The sequence below is a fragment of the Solea senegalensis genome, linkage group LG2, assembly GCF_019176455.1.
Source record: "Solea senegalensis isolate Sse05_10M linkage group LG2, IFAPA_SoseM_1, whole genome shotgun sequence".
Taxonomy (NCBI): Eukaryota; Metazoa; Chordata; class Actinopteri; order Pleuronectiformes; family Soleidae; genus Solea; species Solea senegalensis.
In genome coordinates, this window is record NC_058022.1 from 14,992,380 (window position 1) to 15,017,435 (window position 25,056).

The 25,056-nt window shown below is 40.1% G+C and overlaps 1 protein-coding gene across 1 annotated transcript in view; it reads right to left on the reverse strand.

Moving 5' to 3' along the window:
* Positions 1-677: 677 nt before the first annotated feature.
* hs6st3b (heparan sulfate 6-O-sulfotransferase 3b) overlaps positions 678-25,056 on the reverse strand; it is a 58,504-nt gene continuing 34,125 nt past the window's right edge. Inside the window, exon 2 of the mRNA XM_044051715.1 lies at positions 678-1,766. Within this exon, the coding sequence (XP_043907650.1) occupies positions 998-1,766 (769 nt within the window). The 3' untranslated portion in view covers positions 678-997. The remainder of the gene's footprint in view (positions 1,767-25,056) is intronic.

The following is a 25,056-nucleotide window of genomic DNA, read 5'->3' on the forward strand; positions in this document are numbered from 1 at the left end:
GGGGGTTTGGGGTTGGGGGTGGGGATGCATGAGAACTGAATGCTGATCATCTCATTTGCAGTCGAGCCGTGCACCAGCCACACTGACACATTTCATCACTTGCGCTCTTTACCAACTTTTTATGATTAAAAATGATACTTGTGTATAATCTATATACTGCATATAAAACAGCAGGACGCCCCCATCGTGACCAGCTTTGTCTTTGAAAGAGGTTTTCAATGTGCAACGTATTGCACTTAGAAAATATTACTTTATACTGTATATTGCACTGTAACCAAAATATCAGCATCAGTATTTTAAAATTTGGTTTCAAAGTGGGTACTGCATGCATAAAACACTGACGTTAAATTAAAAGCAACTGCATATTGTGTTTTATTTTCTTTAATTCACTTTGGTTTACAGTACTGTATAACTGGTGGAAATTATTATCCCCAATTGTATTATGTGGATGTGTGACATGCAACTATCAGTAGATCTAAGACTACATCTTTCAAATGGGAAAATGTTTTCCACCCGTTAAAACAAAGATAAATGACTTCAGAGACATTCTTTTATTTTTGCAGAAAATGAAAAAATCAAAAACACCACAGTCTGTGGCAGCTGCGTTTGATTTTGTTTTCTCTTTTTTTTTTTTACCTTTGACCTCAGTTTACCTTTTAAACAAATGGTAAAAGGCAAAAAAAAGACAGTTTAATGACAAAAATATATTAAAAGCATTTAAAGATTTAAGACACCAAAGGGCAGTCCAAGGCAGAGCTGCTGTGAGATTCACAGACTTGGCAGTTTTCTGAAAGAAACAGCAGAGCACTTGGATCACACTGAAGCTGAGAAACAGATAGATGCCGATAGACGGATTAATGGTGAGACAAAGAGAGTGAGACATGATGAGAGAGACATGGGATGTTTACGAGAGCGTCAAAAGAAATTCTTCAAATCTGTGAGGAATCTCCATCAGGTGCTCTCTCATTTGCTCGTATCTCTTTACGGGACCGAAGCTTCACCAGCGAGCTACTTGGCTCGCGTAGTCCTCAGTGGTGGTGGGAAAGTCACCATCAGTCCCTTTCTCAAAACGTCCTCCCCCTCTCCCTCCCCTGTTTCCGCTTCCTCTGTGTTTGGGTGGCCACGGCCTGGCCTGCTCTCTTTGCTCCCTCAGCCAGCGCCGCTCCTCGCGCCTCTTCAAGCGCACCTCCTGGTGCTCCCTCTGGCGGGTGAACTGGAAACGCTGGAGGAACAAGTCCTTCGCATACTCGTACAACTGCACGTCCAAGAAGTTCAGCTCCTCAATGCGTCTGCGCACAGGGTCGCTTAGGTCCACGTTGGCCGCTCGCGTGCTGTTGATCTGCGTGAACGCCGAGATGAAGCGCAGGCTGAACGTCCGCTCAAACATGTACTGTGTCTTGCGTTGGAACTCAGTCAGGCCGTAGAAAGCCATGTTTTTCAAGTTGCTCATGGCGCTGCTCAAAAGGATGTGGTTGCGCTGGCTCTCGTTCATCGAGGACAGGTTGTAACAGCCCACCAGGCTCAGGTCAGCGAGCATACGGACCTGGCGGTTATTGGCCAGGTTGAACGGGCAGTTCATGAACTCTGTGAGGGTGACACCAGACCAATCATCCCCACTGTAGCAGGTGGGCAGCTCGTCCTGAGTGGGTGAGCGTCCGTCACACATATGGAGGGCGGTTTTCCATGTGGCACCGCGCTGAACGTGCTTCCACTCACTGAGGTAGCGGGAGACTGGGTCGCGCAGCATGGTGATGTAGTAGAAGTTCCTGCAACCAAAACAAACACAGTGAGAGAGCTGTAAGCACGTCATCATCACAGAGGGCTGCCCTGCTGACAGATGGTGACTTTTGTCTGTGTATGAAACTTCAAGGTCAACTGCTGATTGGCTGAAACTGGTAGCCTCATTAATGAGATTGTCCTCGCGTTTCCCCATGTTGCCCTTGAAAATTGAACCACCGCAGCAGAGCGATACTTTTGACTAAACTGAGATGGAAGACTTTCCATTCTACAGATGTTCCACCTGCCATTGTCGAGAGAAAACGGAAATTAAGCCATGATGGTAATAACTGCATGGTTAGAACGGGAGGGAAAATGATCCAACTAAATTCCAAAACATAATAATGGGGACATTCTTTTGTACCTAAAGTCTGCAGCACATTTAACTGGGTACTCGGCCAAATGGCAGCAGGCCATTTTAAAGGTGAAAACACATTTTCTGGTAGTGAAAATCTGGTAAATGAGTACTATTCTTTTTTTAATTCATGCACCATTTTGGCCAGAGTGATTATACCATTGGGGAAAAATGAAACAATTTGGCTTGAGAGTAAAGCTGCTGTACGTCTGCCCTTGATGCCAAGGTTGAAAACTTTGTAGGAGATTGTCTTTGCTGAATGTCGAAGCACATTCTGATGGAAAACAAAGACTGGACAGGTGTTGGCCAGGTAAACCTCTCAGAAGAAGAGAGGAGTCCCGTGAGTGCCATGTGAATATTTAATGATGTAAACCCCTGCCTCGAGAACTGTCTGGACAAATAAAGTCAACCTGTGGTGCCGAGATTTCACACCGAGACCAAGGCTGCTCTCAGTGCGGCTTCAGTTGGTTCCTCACAACAAACATGCGCACGGACTCACGCAGAGGGGGAAATAACACAGTCATCTGTGCCTCTGCTTGCTCGTCCTTCAGAGTTGGATTCAATGCAAATGACAAAAGGCATTCTGAGTCTGTGAACTGTGTATAAACTTTATTCACAGTACTATTTGGTCTGTTTATTTCTTTCAAAAACACATGGTAAATCAGCTGTATGTTCTCAATAATCAAAGCAAGATTAAATCATTATAAGAGTTTAATTGTGGCCACACTGAGGAGTCTGAAGTTTGATTAATCACTTATCAGCAAAACCTCAAACATTCTTTCTCGTCCAATATGAGAATTTGCTGCTTTTGTCTGTTTTGAGCCGTCGTACATTCATCGTCTTATTTTGACAATGGAAGGTATCAAAGTGTTATCTGAACATTAACCCTCAGTGCTGACGCGGCACGGATCTGTGCCACAGGTGCACCCATGGTAAATTGCCGTGGGATTAATACATTCGTGTTTATAGGTCACATATCCAGTTTTTCTTATGTGTTGTTGAGTCAAAGTGATGATTCATGTTATATCGCATTTTTAGTAGTGATATAAAGTAGCAATAATTGTGCAGAAGTCACAAAATAGACCGTTTTTCTTTCTGTTAAAAAAACTGAGCCAAGTGAACTTTGAACTGTGACATTTTTCCAAATTTCACAAATGTGTTTTCCGATTTTAAACATTGAGTACTTTTTAGTCAGGTGTTACGGCCCTCAGCCCTTCCTGTGTCCTGTCTTTGTGTGTGTGTGTGTGTGTGTGTGTGTGTGTTGCAGGTTGCTGTGGTGATTGCTGATTGGGAGCACCTGTGCCCAGCTTCCCACCAGATAAAAGCCAGCGGGCTTGGATTGTCTGACGTGCCTGTGCCCGTGTATTGTTGCGGCCCTGGAGCCAGTCTTAACAAAGTTGGGGATCCCGGACGAGCCCCCATGTGACGGTGCTTGGGTGCGATGTCCAATATGTGGTGCATGTTGTGTAAAACAAAACAAAATCACGAGCGGCAGGTTGACGGTCACGGGGGACAAGAGAGAGTCAGACAATCCAAGCCAGCAGGCTTTTATCAGGTGGGAAGCTGGGCACAGGTGCTCCCAATCAGCAATCACCAAAGCAACCTGCAACACACACACACACAGTCAGTACACAGGAAGGGCTGAGGGCCGTAACACAGGTGTGTTTAGATAGTTGGTGAAAATGTTTTTTCTATCAGACACTCTATATTATAATATACTTTATATTATACTGTACCTTTTAACATAGTACTGGAAACAATCCAAAATGCTCTGGGTTCTAAGGGTCAACATTTATCTATTAACCTCAATCAATTCAAAATTTCACCCTAGGTTACAGAGTACATTATGCCCCCAGCCACGTGTAGGACTGCTAAATCAAACATTTCTTTGGATATCATGCGAACAATGAGCACGGTAAATACAATGGCTGTCTAACTGTGTTTGCAAAAATACACCTGGAGTTAATCTGGAGGAGATTTGTCGTAAGAATGCCGCATCCAATGCCACCACTGACAGCGTAATCCAATATGAGTCAGACAAGAAGCTGCATGATTAGAGCCCTCGTGACGGCAGCTGTATCCTGGCACTTGCTCCTGGAGTTGGCTGGCTGCGGATACATCCTCATTAGACTGTCTCTGGGACATAAACACATGCAGCAAGTGTTGTTTGAGTGCACTCAACAGCCCAAAGGTCAGTTGTGTGCACCATCAGTGTCAAAATGCATCAGGATCAACCTGCCTGTGGAGCTGTCTCAAGGAGGCTTTCTCTGAGTGATACAGATGGCTGTTGAAGAGGAAGGGAGTGGGGGGACACTATGAGGCTTCTCTTACCTCTGGTCTGTGCTATCAACAAAACCACCCCTATACTCTGTGAGAAGTTCACACTGTGATGCTGCTTTCTAAAGGGCTAAGTGTGACAGAAAACTTACAGCAAAAAAAACAGGATGCAGCATTAATGAGGCGTTTTAATTTTAATTCATTTTGTGTGGTTCAGCTGTGGCACATCTCCCCCATCCCTTCATCAAGGTTTTACAGCCTTTTTTGTTTTTTTTAGTGTGTTTAGGTCCAACAGAACCTGGCTAAATTTTTGTTAATCATGGATCAATAATAGATAGAGGAGACATACTGAAACTCATTCTGGCCTTGAACACTCATCTTCATGGCAGCAGCACCAGCAGCCAGTCTTCACTGGAGCACAACCTAAATAGGGGTCATTAAATAGATATGGAGGAGGAATTCAAAGGCATGAGGAAAATAGGACGATGAGTAGATGAAAATGAAGATGAAGTTAGCTGCTGTGGACAGGAATGATATAGCTTGAAGCCATTTAAATATATCTAATCTATGTACGAAAGCCTCTAGTTCTGGTTTGGTTGTCCTGCTTTTCCAATTACAAGCTCAATGCTCTTAACATATCATTAAAGAGCCTCTTACAACATTGTGAGAAAACAAGATATACTCTGACAAATTACAAATCCATACCACTTACTCAATCTAAGCAGGTTTTTGGTGTAATAACACTAGAAAACAGCCAAAACGGATACCCAGAAACATTCCTGAGGGTGCTGTTGACTGACACTTTCTTCCTAAAATGCCATGCATAGTGGATAGTAAAATACAGGACTTTAAAAGCGTATAAAACGAAAGGTATGCACAAATTGGAAATTATCCTGCTGTTAGTATGTAAATACATCAGTCAGGCAATTTTTCTGCACATGCTGAAATAAACATATAGTATTCCATTAAAATGAGGTATGGACCTGGGAAACAGCAAGAGTCTATAACGTGCGCGCTGTGAGGCAAACTGCTGATTGGAGCAGAATATGAACATGCTGACACTGACAATGTGCATTATTAGAAGGCTAACATGCAATGTGTTACCAACCCGACTATTGACTTACAACGTCCGATTAAATATAGGCCACCTCCTTAACTAAACTATCAGTTGTTGCTAAGGGGAAACTTGGACTGTGTAAGCTAACGCTAGGGGACAACAACAGTGTACTGCTGTATCCGTATAAGAATAATTCTCTTTCATATGGTCAACTACTTAACACAAAGTGCAACAAATGCTAGTAGGACTATTTATGCACTATTTGGTCATACATAAATACGTAAACATTTTTTGACCTGACGATGACACTCACTGAGAAGTCAAATAATCAGAATCATTAGAGATAATTATCTCGAAAGAGCAGTCAGTGTGCAATACTTTGTACCAGTATAATAGGCAACTCGCGTTTAATTGCCTACTATTAGCCTGACATTTAGCGCAGCCTGCTTCTACGTGATTACAGGTTGCTAAAATTTGAACACATGGTGTGGATGGACATTAAGACTATCATGGGTGGGAGTTGGGATGTTGTGAGTAAGCTGGGAATGATGTGGAATGAAATTAGATTAGTTGAGCGAGGTCTGATTTTGTGGTATAATATGAGTTGTACACACTAATGACTATTTCCACTGGTTGTGCATGAATCAGAACTTATTACTATGTGGACATGGGAATGGGGACACCATCTTATTCAGTAAAGTACCTCAAAAAATATTGCCATACTGACATTAACATACATGCAATTTCTTTTGTAAGTGAATGCAGAAATAGGGATGCACAGTGTGGCAGTGGCTAGCATTGTTGCCTCACTACAAGAAGGTCATCAGTTTAAATATCAGTTTGACCAATGGCTTTTCTTTGTGGAGTTTGCATGTTGTCCCTGTTTGTTCTTTCCGGATTTGTGGATGAAGAAGAGAGGACCTAGAGCAGAACCATGGGGAACACACACACACACACACACATATATATATATATATATATATATATATATATATATATATATATATATATACATACATATATATATATATATATACATACATATACTATATATGTATACTATATATTTATGTATATATTAGACCAACATAACTATTTTAACTATTTCAAATGTGTTCATATCCATTTTTATGAAACACATTTTGAATGATATTATCAAAGACTTTGTAGGAGTCTCTTTTTTAATTATGAGTTCCCCCCCAACCCTTTAGGGAGTTGTATTTAATTTCTTATATAATGCCTGAGGCTGACACCGGCTCAGGGTCATGCTGGGTTATTTGAGTCACCTGTCACTTTACTGAGGTGTTCATGATTGAGAGGTAAACAGTTTTCTACTGTGCTCGGGTTTGAGTTTTTCATTTGTTTATAGGAAATAAAGGAAAGATGCATGCATGCATGCATGAGTGCACGTAAAAACAAACAATAAGCAGCCAGTAGCGCCACAGTATAAGACTAAGTTGCTACAGACTTGCTTGTGATTTTTGTTTCAGTTTTTTTCTTAGCATTTATGAAGTATATGACAAAGACCACTGCAGCAACTCTGCAAAGTCAATACACAGTATTGTACCTATCGCATGCTTTCAGCGCAAATTGTTTGTTGCTTCTCTGGCAATACATTATGAGTCAGTGCTATTCAAATTAATGAATTGGAATAAGGCAGTGTTGTTGAAGTCGATAATTTCTGACATGCAGAGGTATTACAGCAAATCTAAAACATACCGGTTATTGAGAGAAATGTTTCTCAGAGCAGTTTGCCGAAGACACAACACAGAGTATCCCATTGAAAACAGGGTGGTCTTGTAATTTTGTAGCTCACTTGACTTGTGCCCTTTTCACCACTCAGCTTCTCCTCCATGTCCTACAGACATTAGTGTTCCCTACGGATCTATAACCTTTTCTTAAAGGTTGTCACATTAATCATGCTGCTGATTTCACTCGTCAGTTTCCCTCTGTATCTCTTGTTTTTATCTCCTTGTGCCTCTTCTGTCTTCACTGGCCTCTCCACTGGAAACACTGCATATAAAACAGCCATTACTCTCATTTCACATCCTTTTCCAAGAGACTCTTCATTCTGGTAAATCATGATACTGATACATGCTGATGAGAGAGGAAGGCCACATGGTGATAGGCTGATAGATTCTATCTCAATAAACAATTTCAGCTTGGCCAGGTCTGTATTTTAAGACCTCTTGCAAGCTGCGCCTGAGGAAATTAGTTTTTATCAAAAACCATGACGACCATGAAGCATGGAGCTTGTTACAAAACAGTTTCTCTGAGAGTGCACAGACACTCTACATAATGTTAACCAACAGTGACATATTGCCTCCTTGTCAAAAGGAGGCAATATACATATATATGTATGTATACATATATATGTACATATATTGGATGAACTGAGCATCCAATATATACATATATATATATATATATATATATATATATATATATATATATATATATACATATATATATATATATACATATGTAGAGAGAGAGGGGAGCTTACAGCATATATCTGATCATGCTCAGTTCATCCAAATCTAAACTTTCGAAACCATCTCCAGTTACGACAGCCATTCTCCAGGGTTCTGTTCTAGGTCCTCTCCTCTTCATCTTCTACCTCCTGGCTATATCTTCCATAAATCTTCCACTCTTCTGCCGACCATCCTCTCCGATTGTCTTCATGAAATCAAATGCTGGTTCTCTCACAACTTTCTCAAATTAAACAGTGATAAAACTGAGGTTCTCCACATTGGTACCAAATCCACCGTGTCAAAACCCAACAGTCTTTCCATTTCCATTGACAACTCCTCAGTTTCTCCCCACCAGGATTCTGGGTGTCTATCTTTCCAAGCCCATATCAATAATGTCGGTCTGCGTACTTCCACGTACGTAACATCAATCGCCTCCGCTCTTCTCTCTCACCCAGCAGTGCCACCATTCTCGTTCACACTCTGGTCACATAGACTACTGTAACTCACTTCTCTTTGGTCTCCCTCTCAGTTCCATACCTAAACTTCAATTGGTCTTCAATGATTTATCTTTTTAATTGGGTCAAATATAGTTTGTCATGTAGTGGTTAGCCCTCTTTACACCAATCCCAATCAGAGCAAGAGCCTTTCTGCATGGCTTCCTCCCACAGTCCAAAAACATGCAACATGGGGATTAGGTAAATTGGACACTCTATATTGTGTGATTATGAGAGTGGGGAGTTGTTTGTCTATGTATGTGTCCCTGTGATGGATTATCGCCCAATGTCAGCTGAGATTGGCACAGCTCACCCCGCGACCCTCATGTGGAGGATAAAGCGTTAGAAGATGGATGGATGGATGGATGGATGGAGAGTTTGAAAAAGGGTTTTTATCCTAGAAATCTGCAATAGAAAAACTAAAGCAAACAAAATGCTGGCCAGACTGCAATAATAACAAAATGAATGTGCTGAAAAAATGAAACTGTGTGTTGTATATGAGTAGAATTCTAAGACCCAGTGTTGAACAACATGGCATAGACATCCCAATGTGCAATACTGTATGTGGAGGTATTGTCCCACAGCTCTCTGTGCAGTACATTAGATCAGAGTCAGTAGTCAGCAGTCAACATCAGGACTGAATGGGAATATGGGTATGCCTGTGGCACTGCCTACAGCTAAACCACCCCAGCTCTCAGTGAGATGGCCCCAGTGCACCCGCTTAACCAGTAAACAGGCATAGGATTCAAAAGTAAAAAGGTACGTGGATACACTGTCAGTGCCCCTCATTCACTATGTATTACAGTCGTTTGAAAGCATGGCTGCATGCAGAGGTTTGAAAGAAAGGTTGATGTAAAGGACAGGCTCTTCTCATTTAAAATGCAGTTTGAATTATGAAATACACATTTTGTTCAATAGCAGGTGTGACTGCATCGTGTTGCAGTATGACTCATGTGTCGAGCTTTATGTTAGAAGAACACAACACCAAAGTGGACCTTTCAGAAGTAGAGCCTAACAATGCAGCTCAAGGCTTTTTACTCTACTAAGACTGGGAATTAATAGGAGTAGTCTTGATATAATGAGATAATGAATAAACAGAGCCTAATCAAAGAGTGTGTTTTGAGTTGCTCAGTCTTTTGAAATTGAACTTAAATGCAGTACAAAGTGCAGCATACATTTTGTCTCAAAAGTCCGACCGCAAAAGCACACTCACATTTAACAATCTATAAATATCTACATAAAAGTGTTTTGCATTTTCTCTGGGCATAGGAATGTTATCCACTCACAGCACTTGAAGATGGAAAGTACTGAAAGAAAGAAAAGGCATGGAAACGTCAGACCAAAGAGAATGATCTGATCACAGATTTCAGAAACAAACAAACAATGCCATTAACCTTACATGTTACTACCAAGATCTGTAATTCTTTCTTGTACTTTATCTTCCTAGCACCAAGGACAAACAATGGCAGGCTGAACTGTTTATCTTTTTAGTGCAGTATTTTCAAAAGGAACTTCACACGCAAAGCAAATCTTTTAACTAAAGCACACAAAACATGTGCAGGCATTTAGTTTACCTGCACATCTTAATATGTAAGTAAAGCCTTGTCAGACCACTTTCACAAAAGACACATTGCAATGAGCCTCAACTCCCTCAGTTAGGTTATATTAAATGAACAATTCGATGTAAATCAAAACAATTGAATTGAAATGACGACAGCTTTACTTCCTCCTGTCTTCCATTAAACATAGTAGTGCCAAACAGTGCAGCTTCAGGTTCAACGCATATCATTTATCAGGTTCATGATGCAATAATCATTAAGATTATTGCATGGCAAAATTGGCACGATGTAAATAAAGTCCAAAATAAAACCTTGTGGTAATTACAAAGTGAGACAAAGACGTGAAGTGAAATCATAATTATATGGAGGGGAAGAAAAGAAAACACTTGACGAGACAAATGTTTCTTTTGTATTTGTATGAGCGTGAGGCTTCATGGACAGGGTGGACAGCCTTGAAGGGACATATCACGGATATGAATGACAGTATGTCGGTTCATCTTTGGACAGTACGTTGACTATGTAGATTTATTTGACTGAACAAAGCCTGCATGCTTGTGTAGCACAGATTTGTCAACATGTACTATTCATATAACAGAAAGGCAAACAACCAACCTACAGAAGTCAGTATAATCTCTATTCAACAAGCTTCACAGGAGCAGCAGGAGCAATACTAAAAAGGAAATTAAAGGAATTTGGACAGCGCCAAAACAACGGTGACACATCTGTCAGAGCATCAGCTGGGAAGAGATGATAGGAAATGGTCGTGTTTAAAGCCAGAAATATGCTTGTGTTGTATAGAGAACATTGTATAAAACCCTGTGTAAATATTTGGTGATGGGATAAAGAAGTGTATGAATTGAGTTGTGTATAATAGGAATGGGTTATGTACATATATGTTTATACTTCTGTCTACTACTTTACAAACATGTGACGAGAAGTAAATGTAAATGTGTAAATGTTGCACATGTGTTTGAAATAAAAAAAAATCTATCTATAGAGACACGGGTTGTGGTCTCTCATAAATGACCCTCAGTTGTCATGTGACCTATTTCCCACCCACATCAAGACTCACACTCACTTGAAGACAGCTGAGCCATCGATGGAGCAACAGAACAAACGCCTACTTCTCTCACATGTGAAACCTGAGTTACATTAGTGGCACCTTAACTCACCATTTAGCACAAACTGAGAACATGTTTTGCTGTAATTTCTTGTTCCAGCAGTGATGTGGCTGTCAGACCACAGAAAGTGGGGTGGAGATGTGATTTGCTGCTTTTAAAAGAAAAAAATATCTAAAAAAAAACTGATATTCTGTGCTGAGACTGTCACAAACCTGGCTGTTTCCAAAGATGTTTTGGATAATACTTGCACCAAAGAAATTGTCTCCTGCACAATGCCACAGTCTAGTCACTCTTGATCAAAAGGATACAGCGGTTGTGCTATTAGTCAGGAGTCTGACAGCTTCTGACGTGCACTGTAATAAAACGGTTTTGTGCCTGGTATGAATCTGCATCTTGCTCATTACTTGACAAATATATATTTATTTTTCCACAGGAGAGAGCACTGTGCTGCACTGCACTGCACCGTTTCGTCACATAGTCGTTCATCAGTCCTAATGCAGCTGCGCAAGGGCCTACAATGTGCCAAGGAACATTCAGTTGTCTACGTTACAAAGTCTGCAATGCTTTCATTCGCACGGAAAAAAACATAGTGTATGAAGGCAATTTGGCTCTCTCATTAAAAAGACATAAATGCCTCAAAACTTAATGGCATCTCACAGTAAAAGAGCAAGCCCTCAGAGTGTTGAGATTACATTCTAAGATTGTCACACAAACAAAAAAAGTTGGAGGACAATTTACCTTTGGATATCTTCACCTTTCATTCCAAAATCTACCACATGGGACAAAAATGCACTGGACTATACTTTATCCTGATCTTTTACCACTTTAAAGAGGTTACAGTATGTGATATGCTGAACCGTCAGGGAAAAAAAGTGTTGCATGCAGAGCTGTGTGTCTCTAGACAGTGTGTTGTAATCACATGCCACTGCATGTGTGCCTCAAGATGTCAGAACCCTCTAAGCACTTGTCCAATATTTCAGGGAAGTTGATATCATACAGTGTAATTTGGCTACTACAATGGGACATGATGCAATATCAAGTTTGTGTATCTTCATTTTGATCTTACAATTTCATCTACAAATGAAGTACGATTTAAATCAGCTGCATATTTCCCGTTCTTTAGGCAGTAGTTGGAGGTGAAAGATGGTTTTGTCAGATGACTTTGGGACCAGTCAGTACCAGTCATGTCAGTCCTCAATGGCACACAAAAGTTAAGGGAGTCTTAATCCTCTAATAGTGCAGCCTTCATGCAATTGCTACATATTGTTTATCTCTGTCTGTGAAAACATGTACAGTGAGTGAGCTCACAGGACATACTCTGTCTCTGTGTTGTTCTGCCTGTAGTTGAAATAATACCTTGAAACTGTGGCTGAACCCCAGTTTGCTGCTGTTCTTCCATTCATGCAAGTTATGGTGTAAATTCAACACTTGTTTTTCTTGTCTCGACTTGGTGTAGGTCTTGTCTTGGTCTCGATACACTCTGATCTAGGTATTGTCTTGGTCTCGGTTTAGGCGGTCTTGACTACAAGTCTACCACACACCACGGGCAAAGCAGCTTGAGGGGAAACTACTTCTCTTGATATTTTTCCTCCTTCCCTGAGGTCCTTAATTGATTATACCTGTGGTGGTGATGGAGACTGATGGTGACTTTATCAGCCCCATTTTTATAAACTCTAACATTACATATGCCTGTTATTCCCAAAGCAGAACAATAAAAATATTCAAAATCTAATGGAGGACACAGATGTGGCGTGCTTTGTCATCATATCATTGTATCATGTTTGTTGCTTTATTTCAGTTGTTCATAACTGTAGTTAAAAGGCTTTGGAGTGGGTTTACGTGACACACTTATTTTGTCAGAGTCTCTCTGGAGAGGAGATGTCCTTGGTCTGTAAGAACATGTGGCTTATTCAACAAGCACGGTCTCTGTGGTGCATCTGCACATCTCCGCACTGTCCTGCATCTCTCAGACAAGATGGGAATGAGACTGGGGACATGCATTATTTGTAACTGATACCATTCCTTAATGGTGTCTGGGCTCCCTCTGGCAGCCTATAATGGACCGTTTTTGAGGTTCTCGGCATCTTGTTTGGCTATTTGACGGTGACAGAATGGGGACAGTGGGTGTCACCTGGGAAGAAACAAGAAGAACGATGGGACCCTTCATTTACTTGTCAGGAAACTGGCACTTGACATGGCGTGCATGCAGAGAGTGCTGGTTCAAGGAGTGGCAGATAACAACAAGGGTGGGGGAAGAGTGCCCTTCAAGAGAGAAACACTTCTTTCTTTCTTTTGCAATAAAGAAACAAAGGATACAAATGTAATCAAAAGGAAGAATTAATTGCTAGTTCACAAAGAAAAAGCAACAGCAGCAGTAATTATAAAAGAGTTTCACGAGATTTGCATATTTGCTACTATTTGAGTCACTTGGTGTATTACATCCAGTTATTACCTCTCTGTAGTGCATTTCTTTGTTTGCAGCTGAGTCTGTAACTTCAAATCAAAGGCATCTGCAAAGAAAAACTGCACACCTACAGCCTCTCCTAACTTACTGAGGCCTATTGTTTGAATAATTAAGGGATATAAAGGTGATATATGTAAGAAATTGGTAATATTATGACATATATTATGATAAAATGACCACAATATAGACCAGTGATTCCCAAACTGAGGTGCGCAAAGTCATGTAGGGGGTACAGGGGACAAAAACAGCCTGATTACATTTTGAAACTGGCCTATAAATACTGGTAGACATATAGTCAAATTCAGCCAAACATTGCAGTAGATTGAACTGGTATCCATTTTAATGGTGAGAAATAATTGACTTTGACATGGGAGGGGTCTGTTGTGTTTGGGTCTGTTGTGCCACCAAACGGCACCCATTCATTAACACAGCCTGAAGCACTTCAACACACAGCAGAAAGAGCAGAGATCTACTTAGTGTCAGAAAATATTTCCGACACTAAGTAGATAGAATGACACAGAAACTAAAAAGCCTCAAAAACATCTTGATCAGAGGACCAGAAAAACGAGGGTTTGCAGTGGAGGTAATTGAAAATAACAGATGGCTGAAAGTAAAAGGCTGATGACAGCCATGCTGGTGAGGATACTTTTCTGCTGGACAAGGAGGCAAAACGGGGAACTTCTTCCAAGGGAAACTAAAAGCCCTGGATGTACTTCCGTGCACATGTGGTGGAGGCACAAGTCTGGACGCATTCCTACCGAAGAAGAAGAAAACGATGCTACAGCTCGCTCGGACACATCTGGTTCGAGCGGCTCACAGCTGAAAGGCTGGTTCGAGGGTCGCCAGGTCGAGACTCGGATGACTTTCCTTGGCGACTACTTCTTCTGTTGTCGAAAATGTTTTTTTCTGCTTGGTGAGCGCACAGTGGACCCAATGTCAGGGCCTTAACTGTCTCTCTCAGATTCAATAGATATTTAATGTGTTCCACGTCTGCTCGAAAGCAAACACACATTCACTTTGAATTTCTGCCTGCTGCTGACTGACACACTGATGTTGACAAATAGGTTAAACTTGTATTCAAATAAAACAGACTGTGGGACAGTTATGTATGTGTAACAATTTCTGTATTTTTGGAAAATCTGGAAACTAATGTCCCTGTTTCTATTTGGGACCCCAGTAACCATTTTAAATGCTGAGGGTTGTTGTTAGTACATGTTTTCTATATATATATATATCACCTTGAACAATTGATTCCAAATTTGGATGTTTAGTTGGGATTACGGCAGCTCAGCATATAAGGTTATCAACCTTATATACTGAGCTGCCGACACTGAGTAAGAACAAGTCTCTCTGCCTGTAAGGTCTTTGTGATTTTCACACGCCCTGCAGTCTGACACAAAGAGCCTGATTCACAGACGCACAATGTAACCTTGCAGCATGTAAGAGCAGGGAGGAAAAAAATCTCTACTCGGAGCAGGAACTAAATTACAAGCTGTACACTCAGCTTGTAAAACGGATGAATAGACCCGTGGAGGGATCAGCTAAGGATGCGGCTCAGAGACTTCACCATCTTCACTCACATCTGAATGGCCGTGTATCTTCACCGAGATCTGCCGTCTCTGTTTCAGATCCCGGGACAGCAGCGGTTTGACCTTCTGCTCGTCTTCCTCTGCAGAGAACAAAGACTTAAAGGTCCAGTGTGTCCAACATTTAGGAGAGTTTATTGGCAGACTTTGAATACACTCCCTTTGGGTGTGTAATTGCTTTAAAAAAAATCTAGGAGAGGAGAGAGCGACATAGTCCTCTTCTGTCAATCTGAGACTGCCACAACTCGGCAGAGTCACTTATAGATGTTACCCATTGCACAGTTGACATTTAAGTGGTGTAAAACAGTGCTGATACAGCTACAGAGCTCTGGTGCTCATATAACAAAATGTACAAGCTACTTCCCTAATGACCTGATGTGGTGGGAAATGCACAAATGCAATTCTATTTACTGTAAGGACTTCTGAATGGGGGAAGCTAAGCTAATCTACAAGTAAAATGACTATAAGATACAGTTCATACATAAGAGACAGCACAATAATTGGACAAGATACACTGATGTGAAAGTGGGATCAAAAAACCTAAATGTCCCATTACACTGCTAGTCCTAACTGCTTTTCTGTAATAGGAAACCAATTAAACATTGTTATGTGACGGCTTGGTTTCAATTAGCCCGGTAGTGTAAAGCCTCCTGTCTAATTATGCTCTCCTTTTCATCTTCTGCTTTTAAGGATCTTTTCAAGAGGCGGCAGAAGGGGAGACAAGGCTTGTAGATGCATGGTTTCTGAATTAATAATACCGCCAGAGATGAGGGCCATACACTGTTGGTGGAAACCACACAATGTGTCACATCCCATAACACAGAGCTCTGCATGCTGCTCGGAGAGCCTTACGCCCCACACAATACTCACACGACCGCAGCAGTTCATCCCCGTAGTCCGTCCCCATATGCGGCAAATATCCCAAAGTGTAATTTAAAGACAGCAGCACTGATAGTTTATATCCACATCATGGAATTTCATTATTTTCACGACCATGAACATCATCATCATCATCATCATCATCAACATGACGGTTGGAATAATAGGCTACTGCGAATGCTGAGGTAGCAATTCCCTGTGTGGTGAGTGAACAAAGCCAACGATGGGGGAATTATTGATATCAGCGACTATCTGCAAGCGCTGACATAAAATGCTATCTCGTGATACGCCTCCTTATACTGCTACTGTATTTTCTCTGTGTTTTAATTCACTCTAGAGACAAGGGGAAATGCTGTCCTGTTCTCCACAAGTGAAGGTTTTCAAATCCTATCAAACAGCCGCCCTGATTTTTTGAACAGATTGACTGTTTTTATCTGGGGCCGAGATGAAGTTGACGCTCTTGTTTTTTAAAGTGGACAACCATGGAATTGGTACATACATCCATGCTCTGATTAAGTGACTTTGTATCAAGGTAGCATCATGAATGTACTGACACACTTAGCTATGATAGTGAAAATGAAATACCTACACAACAGTATTCTGTCACTGCAGTAAGGTCGCCACATCATCAAAATCAACATTTTCATGCTTTAATCACTTATACAGTATATTGCTTGAAATGTCAACTTTATAACAGCTTTAGAAGCCGTTTTTCCAAAACTCCAATTGCATTTTAGAGGTTCCTCTGCCCTCGAATCTGCTATGAGATTTTTGATGACTCACTCTTTTTACTCGGGGGAGTAAACTAAGTTGCCCCAACCAGTGGTGTAACGTAATAACGACGGGCCCCAGTGCAAGCAAGTTTCTCATAACCAACACACACACACAGACTATGTGGATTTTACTTTGGCTATTGTATTGGAAAAGTAGAGAGGAGAGGTCAAAGGAGAAGCATTTAGAACCATGGACAGCGCTTAGTGCTTCACAACAGGACAATGAGACAATAATTTAAAAAACTGATCCGATAAACAATCTGCATAAACCACATCAAATATTTTTGCCATATATAGGTCATACACACATAATCTACTCGCTTTAACAACACTGGACAATGAATTATGCGCTCAGCAGCGACTTGTAAAGCTAACATGTCACACATGTATTTAACTGACCTCTGGGTCCGTTTGATAAGCTCTTGAAGCACAGGGGTCACAACTTGCCAGCAGCAGAGAATTGCAAGAAATGTTCCTTTTCCTTTCCTTTCTAGACAGTGTTGTTGTCACGTTCACTCACAAATGCACTCCAGCATTTGTCTCTAAGAGAGTGCAGCTTTAAGCACGTCCTTCTCCGACAACGAATTCGACAACGAATTTGTTTCACCACCGCACAGAATGTGAAGAATATGAAAAGCTTCAGCAGTCAGCGGTCGACCACGACCGGCCAGCTATGGTACCGACAAGAAAACACACTCGGCAAACTTTGGCAGCATCATTCGAAGGGGCAACAGATGGCAAGCAATAACAAAACCTGTCACCAATTACATAGCTCAAATAAGTATGTAGTAGTTGTTATGCCACTGACCCCAACCCAATATAACATTGACTCCATTGCAGGGATTTACTTGCATGTCTCTGATCCCTCCCTTTAAAGGCGTCATTGAATGCTTGTATCACACATATATGTTAGTTATGGAGGTCTACTTACATACATTAACTTGTTTTCATGATTAAAAACCTCCTAATCGCTGCAAACGAGCCGATCAAAATATCTCCTCACTGACGCTCTCGTCAGCCGTGCTGTTTCAGACCAAAACCACACCCCTAGAATGTGGACTGTGTTGTGATTGGCCAGCCAACGAGAGCTTTCCCACTGTCCTGTGATTGGCCAGGTACCTGGAAGTGACGTAATAGATAGGCCAGCTCTCAGATACACAGCTCCCCCTCTGGCACGGTGGATGCTCTGCATCTCAGCAGCTACAACGAGAGTAGTTCTTCTTCTTCTGCGATGGAATGTACGCAACCGGATGTGGCCGGACTAGTGCCCGCACCAGGAGGCGCTACGGTGCGGTGAGGATTTCTGATGACGACATCAAATTAAGGAAGTGCCGATCCGCTTCGCAGAGCCCAGGAAAGCAATACAACACTATTTTCTCAGCAGTGGCTGAACTGTTTGTTCTGAAACTTTAGGGTTTCATAAACAAGGTAATGACGCAGATACACACACACACAAATGCAGCGTTAATTGGAGCTTCCGGTCTATGTGGGCTTTAAATGGAACCACACTTTAGAAAACAAACACGTTGTATTGTACAAACTTCTAGAACACTAGACACTAGACTGACATTAAGAAAATCTCAACATTGCACACGGTTCAGTTCACAAGTTCACAATCTTTAAATCCGCAAAGTTGTCAGGGACAAGATAATCTGTCTCCAGATAATCCTTACAGTGACTTCCACACTGAAGAGCTTTAATGGTTTCTGCCCATTGAGCCCCGACTCATTATGACAAATATAGCTAATCAAGAATAGTGGAGCTGATGCTGATTTTATGTCGTTATGATTTTACTCTAAGTGACTGGGTGGTTTGAAGCACTTGGCTTTATTTGAACTGCACTGAGCGACTACACTACAGTGGCACTGTAACAAGACAAATAAATATTTAAATGTTATTCTCTATAATACGCTATGGTCAATGTAATTTCATCTTTCTATAATTACTGTTATCTAGTTCTTCCTAATTGTGTTGCAGCTGCAATCATGATACATTCAGTGTTTATTTTCTTCAATATACATTTTAATGGGATGACCCCTTTGCTAATTTAGCTGTCAGCCATATCGGTTAAATTGAAGTGTTGTGGAACTACTTTCTACATGACTAATGTTGTGAATCTGATCTTGTTTTTCTGGATTATTCAAGCTGCGACTTTAAACCAATAATGCAAATTTTCAGCGTGCAATATGCAGTTGTCAAACCAGAGTTTGTGAAACACACCGACGTGGAATTTTGGATTTCTATTCCATACAACAAATATGAATGAATCCTTCCTTATTTGCAAATAACCACAGCAAGTTATTGACACTTCTCTCACAACACATTAGTCATTCTATAACAGACACAAGCTGTAACATATTAATAACTTTGGAACAAAAAAAAGCAAACAACAAATACTTTGCACGTCTGTTGGAAGACACAGACACATGACAGGACTCAAATCAGCAAACTGAGGATCAAACACTGTCTAATTTGATTGATTTAATGCAACAGTTCTGTACTCGACCTTCAGGAGTAGTAAATAAATAAAATAATAATAATAAAACCCTGTTGAAGTTCGACTAATGACACGTCGCAATAAATGTATGTAAGTGAGACAGGTGTTCCGATAAATGCTTTAAAGCTGCAGTGCGGAACTTTTGTTGATTTTGCTTGTTATTCAACCTCTGTTTGATCTTTGTAAAAAGAAATTATGTAACATTTGAAAACAGGCTCTGTCAAGCAATAACCTTTTGTGTATACAGCAGCAGCGCAGGGGCATGCAGAGACAAGAAGAATATACCCTGTTAAACCTTTTTTTGAGCAGTAGAATTCACCTAGAATTAACCCAGGGATGTCAAACTCATTTTAGTTCAGTGCAATTTGATCTCAAGTGGGCCGGACCAGCAAAATAATAGCATAATAACCTATAAACAACAAGGACACTCTCTTTGTTTTACATTTAATGAAGAATTTGTTTTTACAAAACACATTATGAACAACCTGAACTTTCTTGAGAAAAAATATTCAAATTTCAACAATATTATACCTAAAATTACCATTTACACTTTACCTCTCTAATTGTGCATTAAAACAAGGTATCTGGAGCTGAAAAATGCCAGCTCAGAACCTCTGGTGGGTCGATTCTGCCCCGCAGGCCGTACGTTTGACATCCCTGCTCTAACCTGTTTGTATCTGTCTGTACTGGTAAAGGGCATTTTCTGAGTCAAAGATTTGTATAGAGCACTCTTTCAACTCATGGTAAAACAGTCATCAGTTAACACTAAAGCAACACCCACACTGCCAAAGTGAGGACACATAAATTGAATTACTGAATGATAACATTTTTAACACTTACATCAGAACAATCATATTGTTTTATCGCAAAGTAATGAATTATGGTTCAACACAACATTTTCTTTGTCAATTGATCAAACACTCTACTAGAGCTCTGTTAAGAAGACTGTTAATCTCCAACATTTAGCAAGAAAAACTCACTATTTAGCAGTGGAGTCTGGCGTATTTAGCGACAGCACTGCCGAAAGCCGCATCACAAGCTCTTCCGCCGTATTTTAGTTCAGTGACTGTGTCAGACGGAGTCTGCGCTGTGGTCATGCAGGAAGTCCTGAACTATCTTTTTACAAATTAACTAATTCTAATGATTCAGTACACAGAAAATAACTGCTTTGCTCATCACTAGTGTGTGTGTGTCGCGTATAAAACCATGTCACGACCACGTCGAGGTACTGTGTTTAGTAATGGAAGACGATGTGCTCAAAATCAAGAAGCACCAGAACTGTATGGGGGGAAAGTGTCATAAGTCCCTGCTAAAACTCTTCCTCATGAGCACATTTTCTCTGCAGATAAAAACCTGAATATTTTTCAACATTGAACTCCAGCCATGCCGTACACAATATTGCGGCAGTCACACAATAAATCAGAAAGTTTAGTCGAAGAAAACCTACAATTGCTTTGATGTGGCAATGTGCCCAGCTGCCCTTGGAAACCAGTCTGGCTCTGTGTGAGCAGGATTTGCATGATGAGCCTTGTGTGCTGTGCCAAGCAGTGACCAAAGGCTTGTATTTACAGATGCCAGACAGAAAACTAGTCTTTAGTCCTTCAGATCAGCAGGTCAGTCAAACAAGATACACTTATTTAGACGCGAGATAGCAAAGATAACTTATTCGCAACAGATACAGACTGGGGATCAAGGTTTTGAGTGCACGCTGCTGTTTTTTTGTGGAGGCCGGGGTGAAATGTACCCAATTTGTCCAAAATGCACAAATATAAAAGTAGTTATTATTCTTACAGAGCAATAAAGAGACATTAGAAAAATAAAAATTCAATATGACACAGCATTAAATATTATTTAAATGCCCTCAGGACTGCCAGATCATTGCAAAATGCTGAATAGTAGTGTGCAAGAGAATCCTACATGGAAATATCTTTTGGTTACAGGTTTATTTCAGAAAAAGTGATATTATACACTATTAGTTTAAGATATAAGACACAACAATTCTGCACCTTTGTATATGTTCATCAATTCTGCTGCTAACAGGTCGAATTCTACTCCACTTATTCAGCTCTGACACTCCACACTTTCTAGGGATGCACCAATACCACTTTTATAGACCGCGTACAAGTTTTTACATTTTGTGAAAACAGAATGTATAGTTTCCATTATTTGGCCTGTTTTTGGACATTGAGACAAAAACAAATATATTTGTTAAAATAAAAATAAAAATCTACAGTGATTTTTTTCTTTTTAAATAAAACTTTTGTTTTTTTTCCTTCATTTTATTTTTAAAACACTCATTTTAACATGCAGTAAATTGAATTAAACTGCAAGATACTGGAAGTTTACTCACAGGACATGTTATGAAACAACATGTCCTGTGTTATGAAAAATAGTTATTATTTATAACAATATTAATAATGACAATAATAATAATAAATAAATAAGTAATTGCACTTTTCACAATGTAATAACCATAAGTCAATGTATTGTTATGCTAAAATGTAGTTTTCTGTTTATGGTTTATCTACAGTGTATGGAGACGATGAGGTTTGGCCAACACTCATGTCAGCATCAGGATCAAAATCAGGCTTGGTTCTGTTTGAAGGACGGGTGGATGGGGATTAAGATCTCTAATTACGAGACATGACTTAGTATTTAATGTTCTTTAGGACTGCACGTTATAACATGTAGTATTTGTGAATCTAAAACTAAAGCTAAAGAAATATTCATACACAAGATGAAATACTTGAGTTATGGGACAATTTGGTGGGTTCCTTTTTCCTTCTTGATGATGACAATGTTGGAGATGCAGGTCAAATTTCCACCTTGTTGAAGCCAGACGGATGAAATTTGCATTAGCCTCAGCTGAATTGCGAGGTTCACCGCTACTGCTACGATGGTTAAAACAAGAATAAAATATTTTTAAAGACTTCAGTCATTTCACTTTCACTACAGTGGACTTGTCTTTAAACTATCAAGAAAAAGAATAGTTTGGCCTGGGGACATTACTACAATTTTAATGAGACTTGTCCCCTGCAGTGCTGCTTGTTTCATTTATGGTGCTAAGAGTGTGTATTGTTAGAAATGAAAAGAATAGTTTCAGACAGTAAAAGCTGCTGTTAAATAAATAACAACTTTGGTTCCCTGTTTCCTTGTCCCACACTCCATTTAAATCCTGTTTTCTTTCTTTTTACTGGCTTTGATATAATTAACATAGCACAATTAAGCATGGGCACAGTGACATATGATATAATGCAAATTTCAAACAGCAACGTGGCTGTTTGTTTTTATTTCCTTTTGGTCATAAACTTAAGGCGGGGTTTTCATGTTGAAATGAACCGTGCCACTGGTCCCTTGTTCTCCAAATGGAATTTATTGATTGCATGAAGCGTGTTATCAGGGCCTTAAATGGTGTCTCTATCTGTTTCTCACGCTTACAGCTTTTGTGAGACACTGCACTTGTGCAGTAAAGCCCCTGAAATCGATATCTGCCAAAGTCAGTGGCACGTCGTGTCTGTGCTGAACGCCATCGTTAACAACCAACGTTGCTTCATATATCGGTCGCCATGGTAAAATGAAAAGCCACAAGTAAATCTCTGTCACATTACAGACCCCAACACCAGTGGACATCCCAAAAAAACTGGGTACACCTTCACACGTTTATTGTATTTCAAATGTATTTGTGAGGGAATGGTTTCGCACTCCAACCCATTTTCACATTTTGTAATTTTGTAAGATGCAAACTAAATTGAAAAGTAATGAATAAATAAATTGTGGGAATAATAATCAGCCCAGCTGAGGTTATGACAAGGTCACAAATCACAGACAACTGCAAGACTTTATATATCACACAATAATCCTTTTAAATATGTTTTTTGAATGAAAATATGAATAATGATTTCAAAATTACCATTCCCTCTGATATTGCGAATCATATCGCAAACGCTTTTCCAATTAGATATTTATTCAAAATCATTCAGCCCTACTACCTACTATCTGAGCGTTTTTTCAATAATTAAATCAAGTTTTCTGATTTTTTCTGAGCTTCTTAAATGTGAATATTTAAAAATAAATCATCAAAACAGAATAATTTTGGTTTGTGGACAAAAAAAAAGAGAATTCATCATTTCAACAACCTTTTTCAACATTTTCTGATATTCTACAGACCAAACAAGCACCGGATTAATGAAGAAAATAACCAATAGATTAATCGTTTATGAAAATAATTGTTAGTCGCAGCCCTAATCTATAGTATGTAGTATGTAATGATAAATGGTTTGTATTTATATAGCACTTTTCTAGTCTCGATGACCACTCAAAGCTGCTTTACATTACACTCACACTTTCATACAGCGCATTTATGTGCAGCGGACTCACCACTGAGCTACCGTTGTATAACGTACAGCGTATAGTACTCTCATTATTTTCATGCAGGCGTACTTGCTCGTTTACAGGGCATTTAACATATCTGCAAACGCCAAGTTCATTTAGTTCCAATGGAGTCGCTCGCAAACAAACATTCTCAAGCTTCACCGGCACACAGAAAAACGAGCGCTCCTGCTGTATCAGCTCACTGGCTGTGCTAAAATATACAGCGCTACAAACCATTTGACTGTGAACACTGCGAAGTCTCACATGAAGAGACATGCCAGGTGTGCTACCTGTGCTTGTGCCCAAAATGGAAGCACAGCTGTGATACACAGCTGTGTGAGCGTAGGCTGAGAACGTCCGTGCCTGCAAATTTACCCAAATTTGTTGTCAACAGTGATGCTTCACGCTCAGAATATCACCTTACATTTCATCAAATAATTTGTTACTTCACTTCACTGTCTTCCCCTCTTCGATAACACGCCTAATGTGACAAATTCGTCCATTCCTCTGCCTCAGTGAGTGTGACCTAAACAGGAGTTTTTGCTTGTACACCAAACTATCACCCTATTCTTTTCATCAATGTCCTCACTTTTAAGAGTGGAAAGATACATATTTGACACTCTTGGATGAGTTTCCCCTGAATCGACTGCATTACAGTGTAATGAAACTTATATTTTTAACATATGTTTTTCCCACAACAACACAACAACCAAATATGGAAGCTGTTGCCCTCCATTCATTTTCCAACCTCACACTCACACATCTGCATTCCTCCTCTCTCTGCCTCCATATTTATGATGCACAGTACAGTAATACCGGCATTGTGTGTCTGTTTGCAATGTAACTTCATCCTGATTATGTCGTCCCCCTGCATATTTTTACACAATGAATGAACCGCGGGTAAACTTCTCTTCATTAGGGACAAGGCCAAGGACAGCATGAGCAGAAGAAATCATCAACCGTCTTACAGGGAATGTTTTCCAAATTAAGAGCAGAAAACCAGAAATCATTAAAAGTTGACTAAAAGTGTGAGAGGTTCCAGTGTTTTGCAGTGTCTCAGCTCATAGGTGCTTATGAAAAAAAACTTAATTTAACACTTCTAAATAGTGCTCGACAATCCTCCTTCTTGAAAGAATAGCGTCACCACCACCAACTGGCTTTTTTTTAACAGCTATAACCATTTGGTTATTTTAGTTTTTTGTAAAAACAGCACACTTGCATTTACTAATTAGCAAACTGCAAATGCAGTTTTGATGTGCACGGGTTGTTTGTCACAATTCATTTGAACTTACATTGTCTTAGAGGGATTTTTTTTGACAAAATAAAGCACAGCATGGCCTTCCTTTATATCACATATTTATATACTATCATAC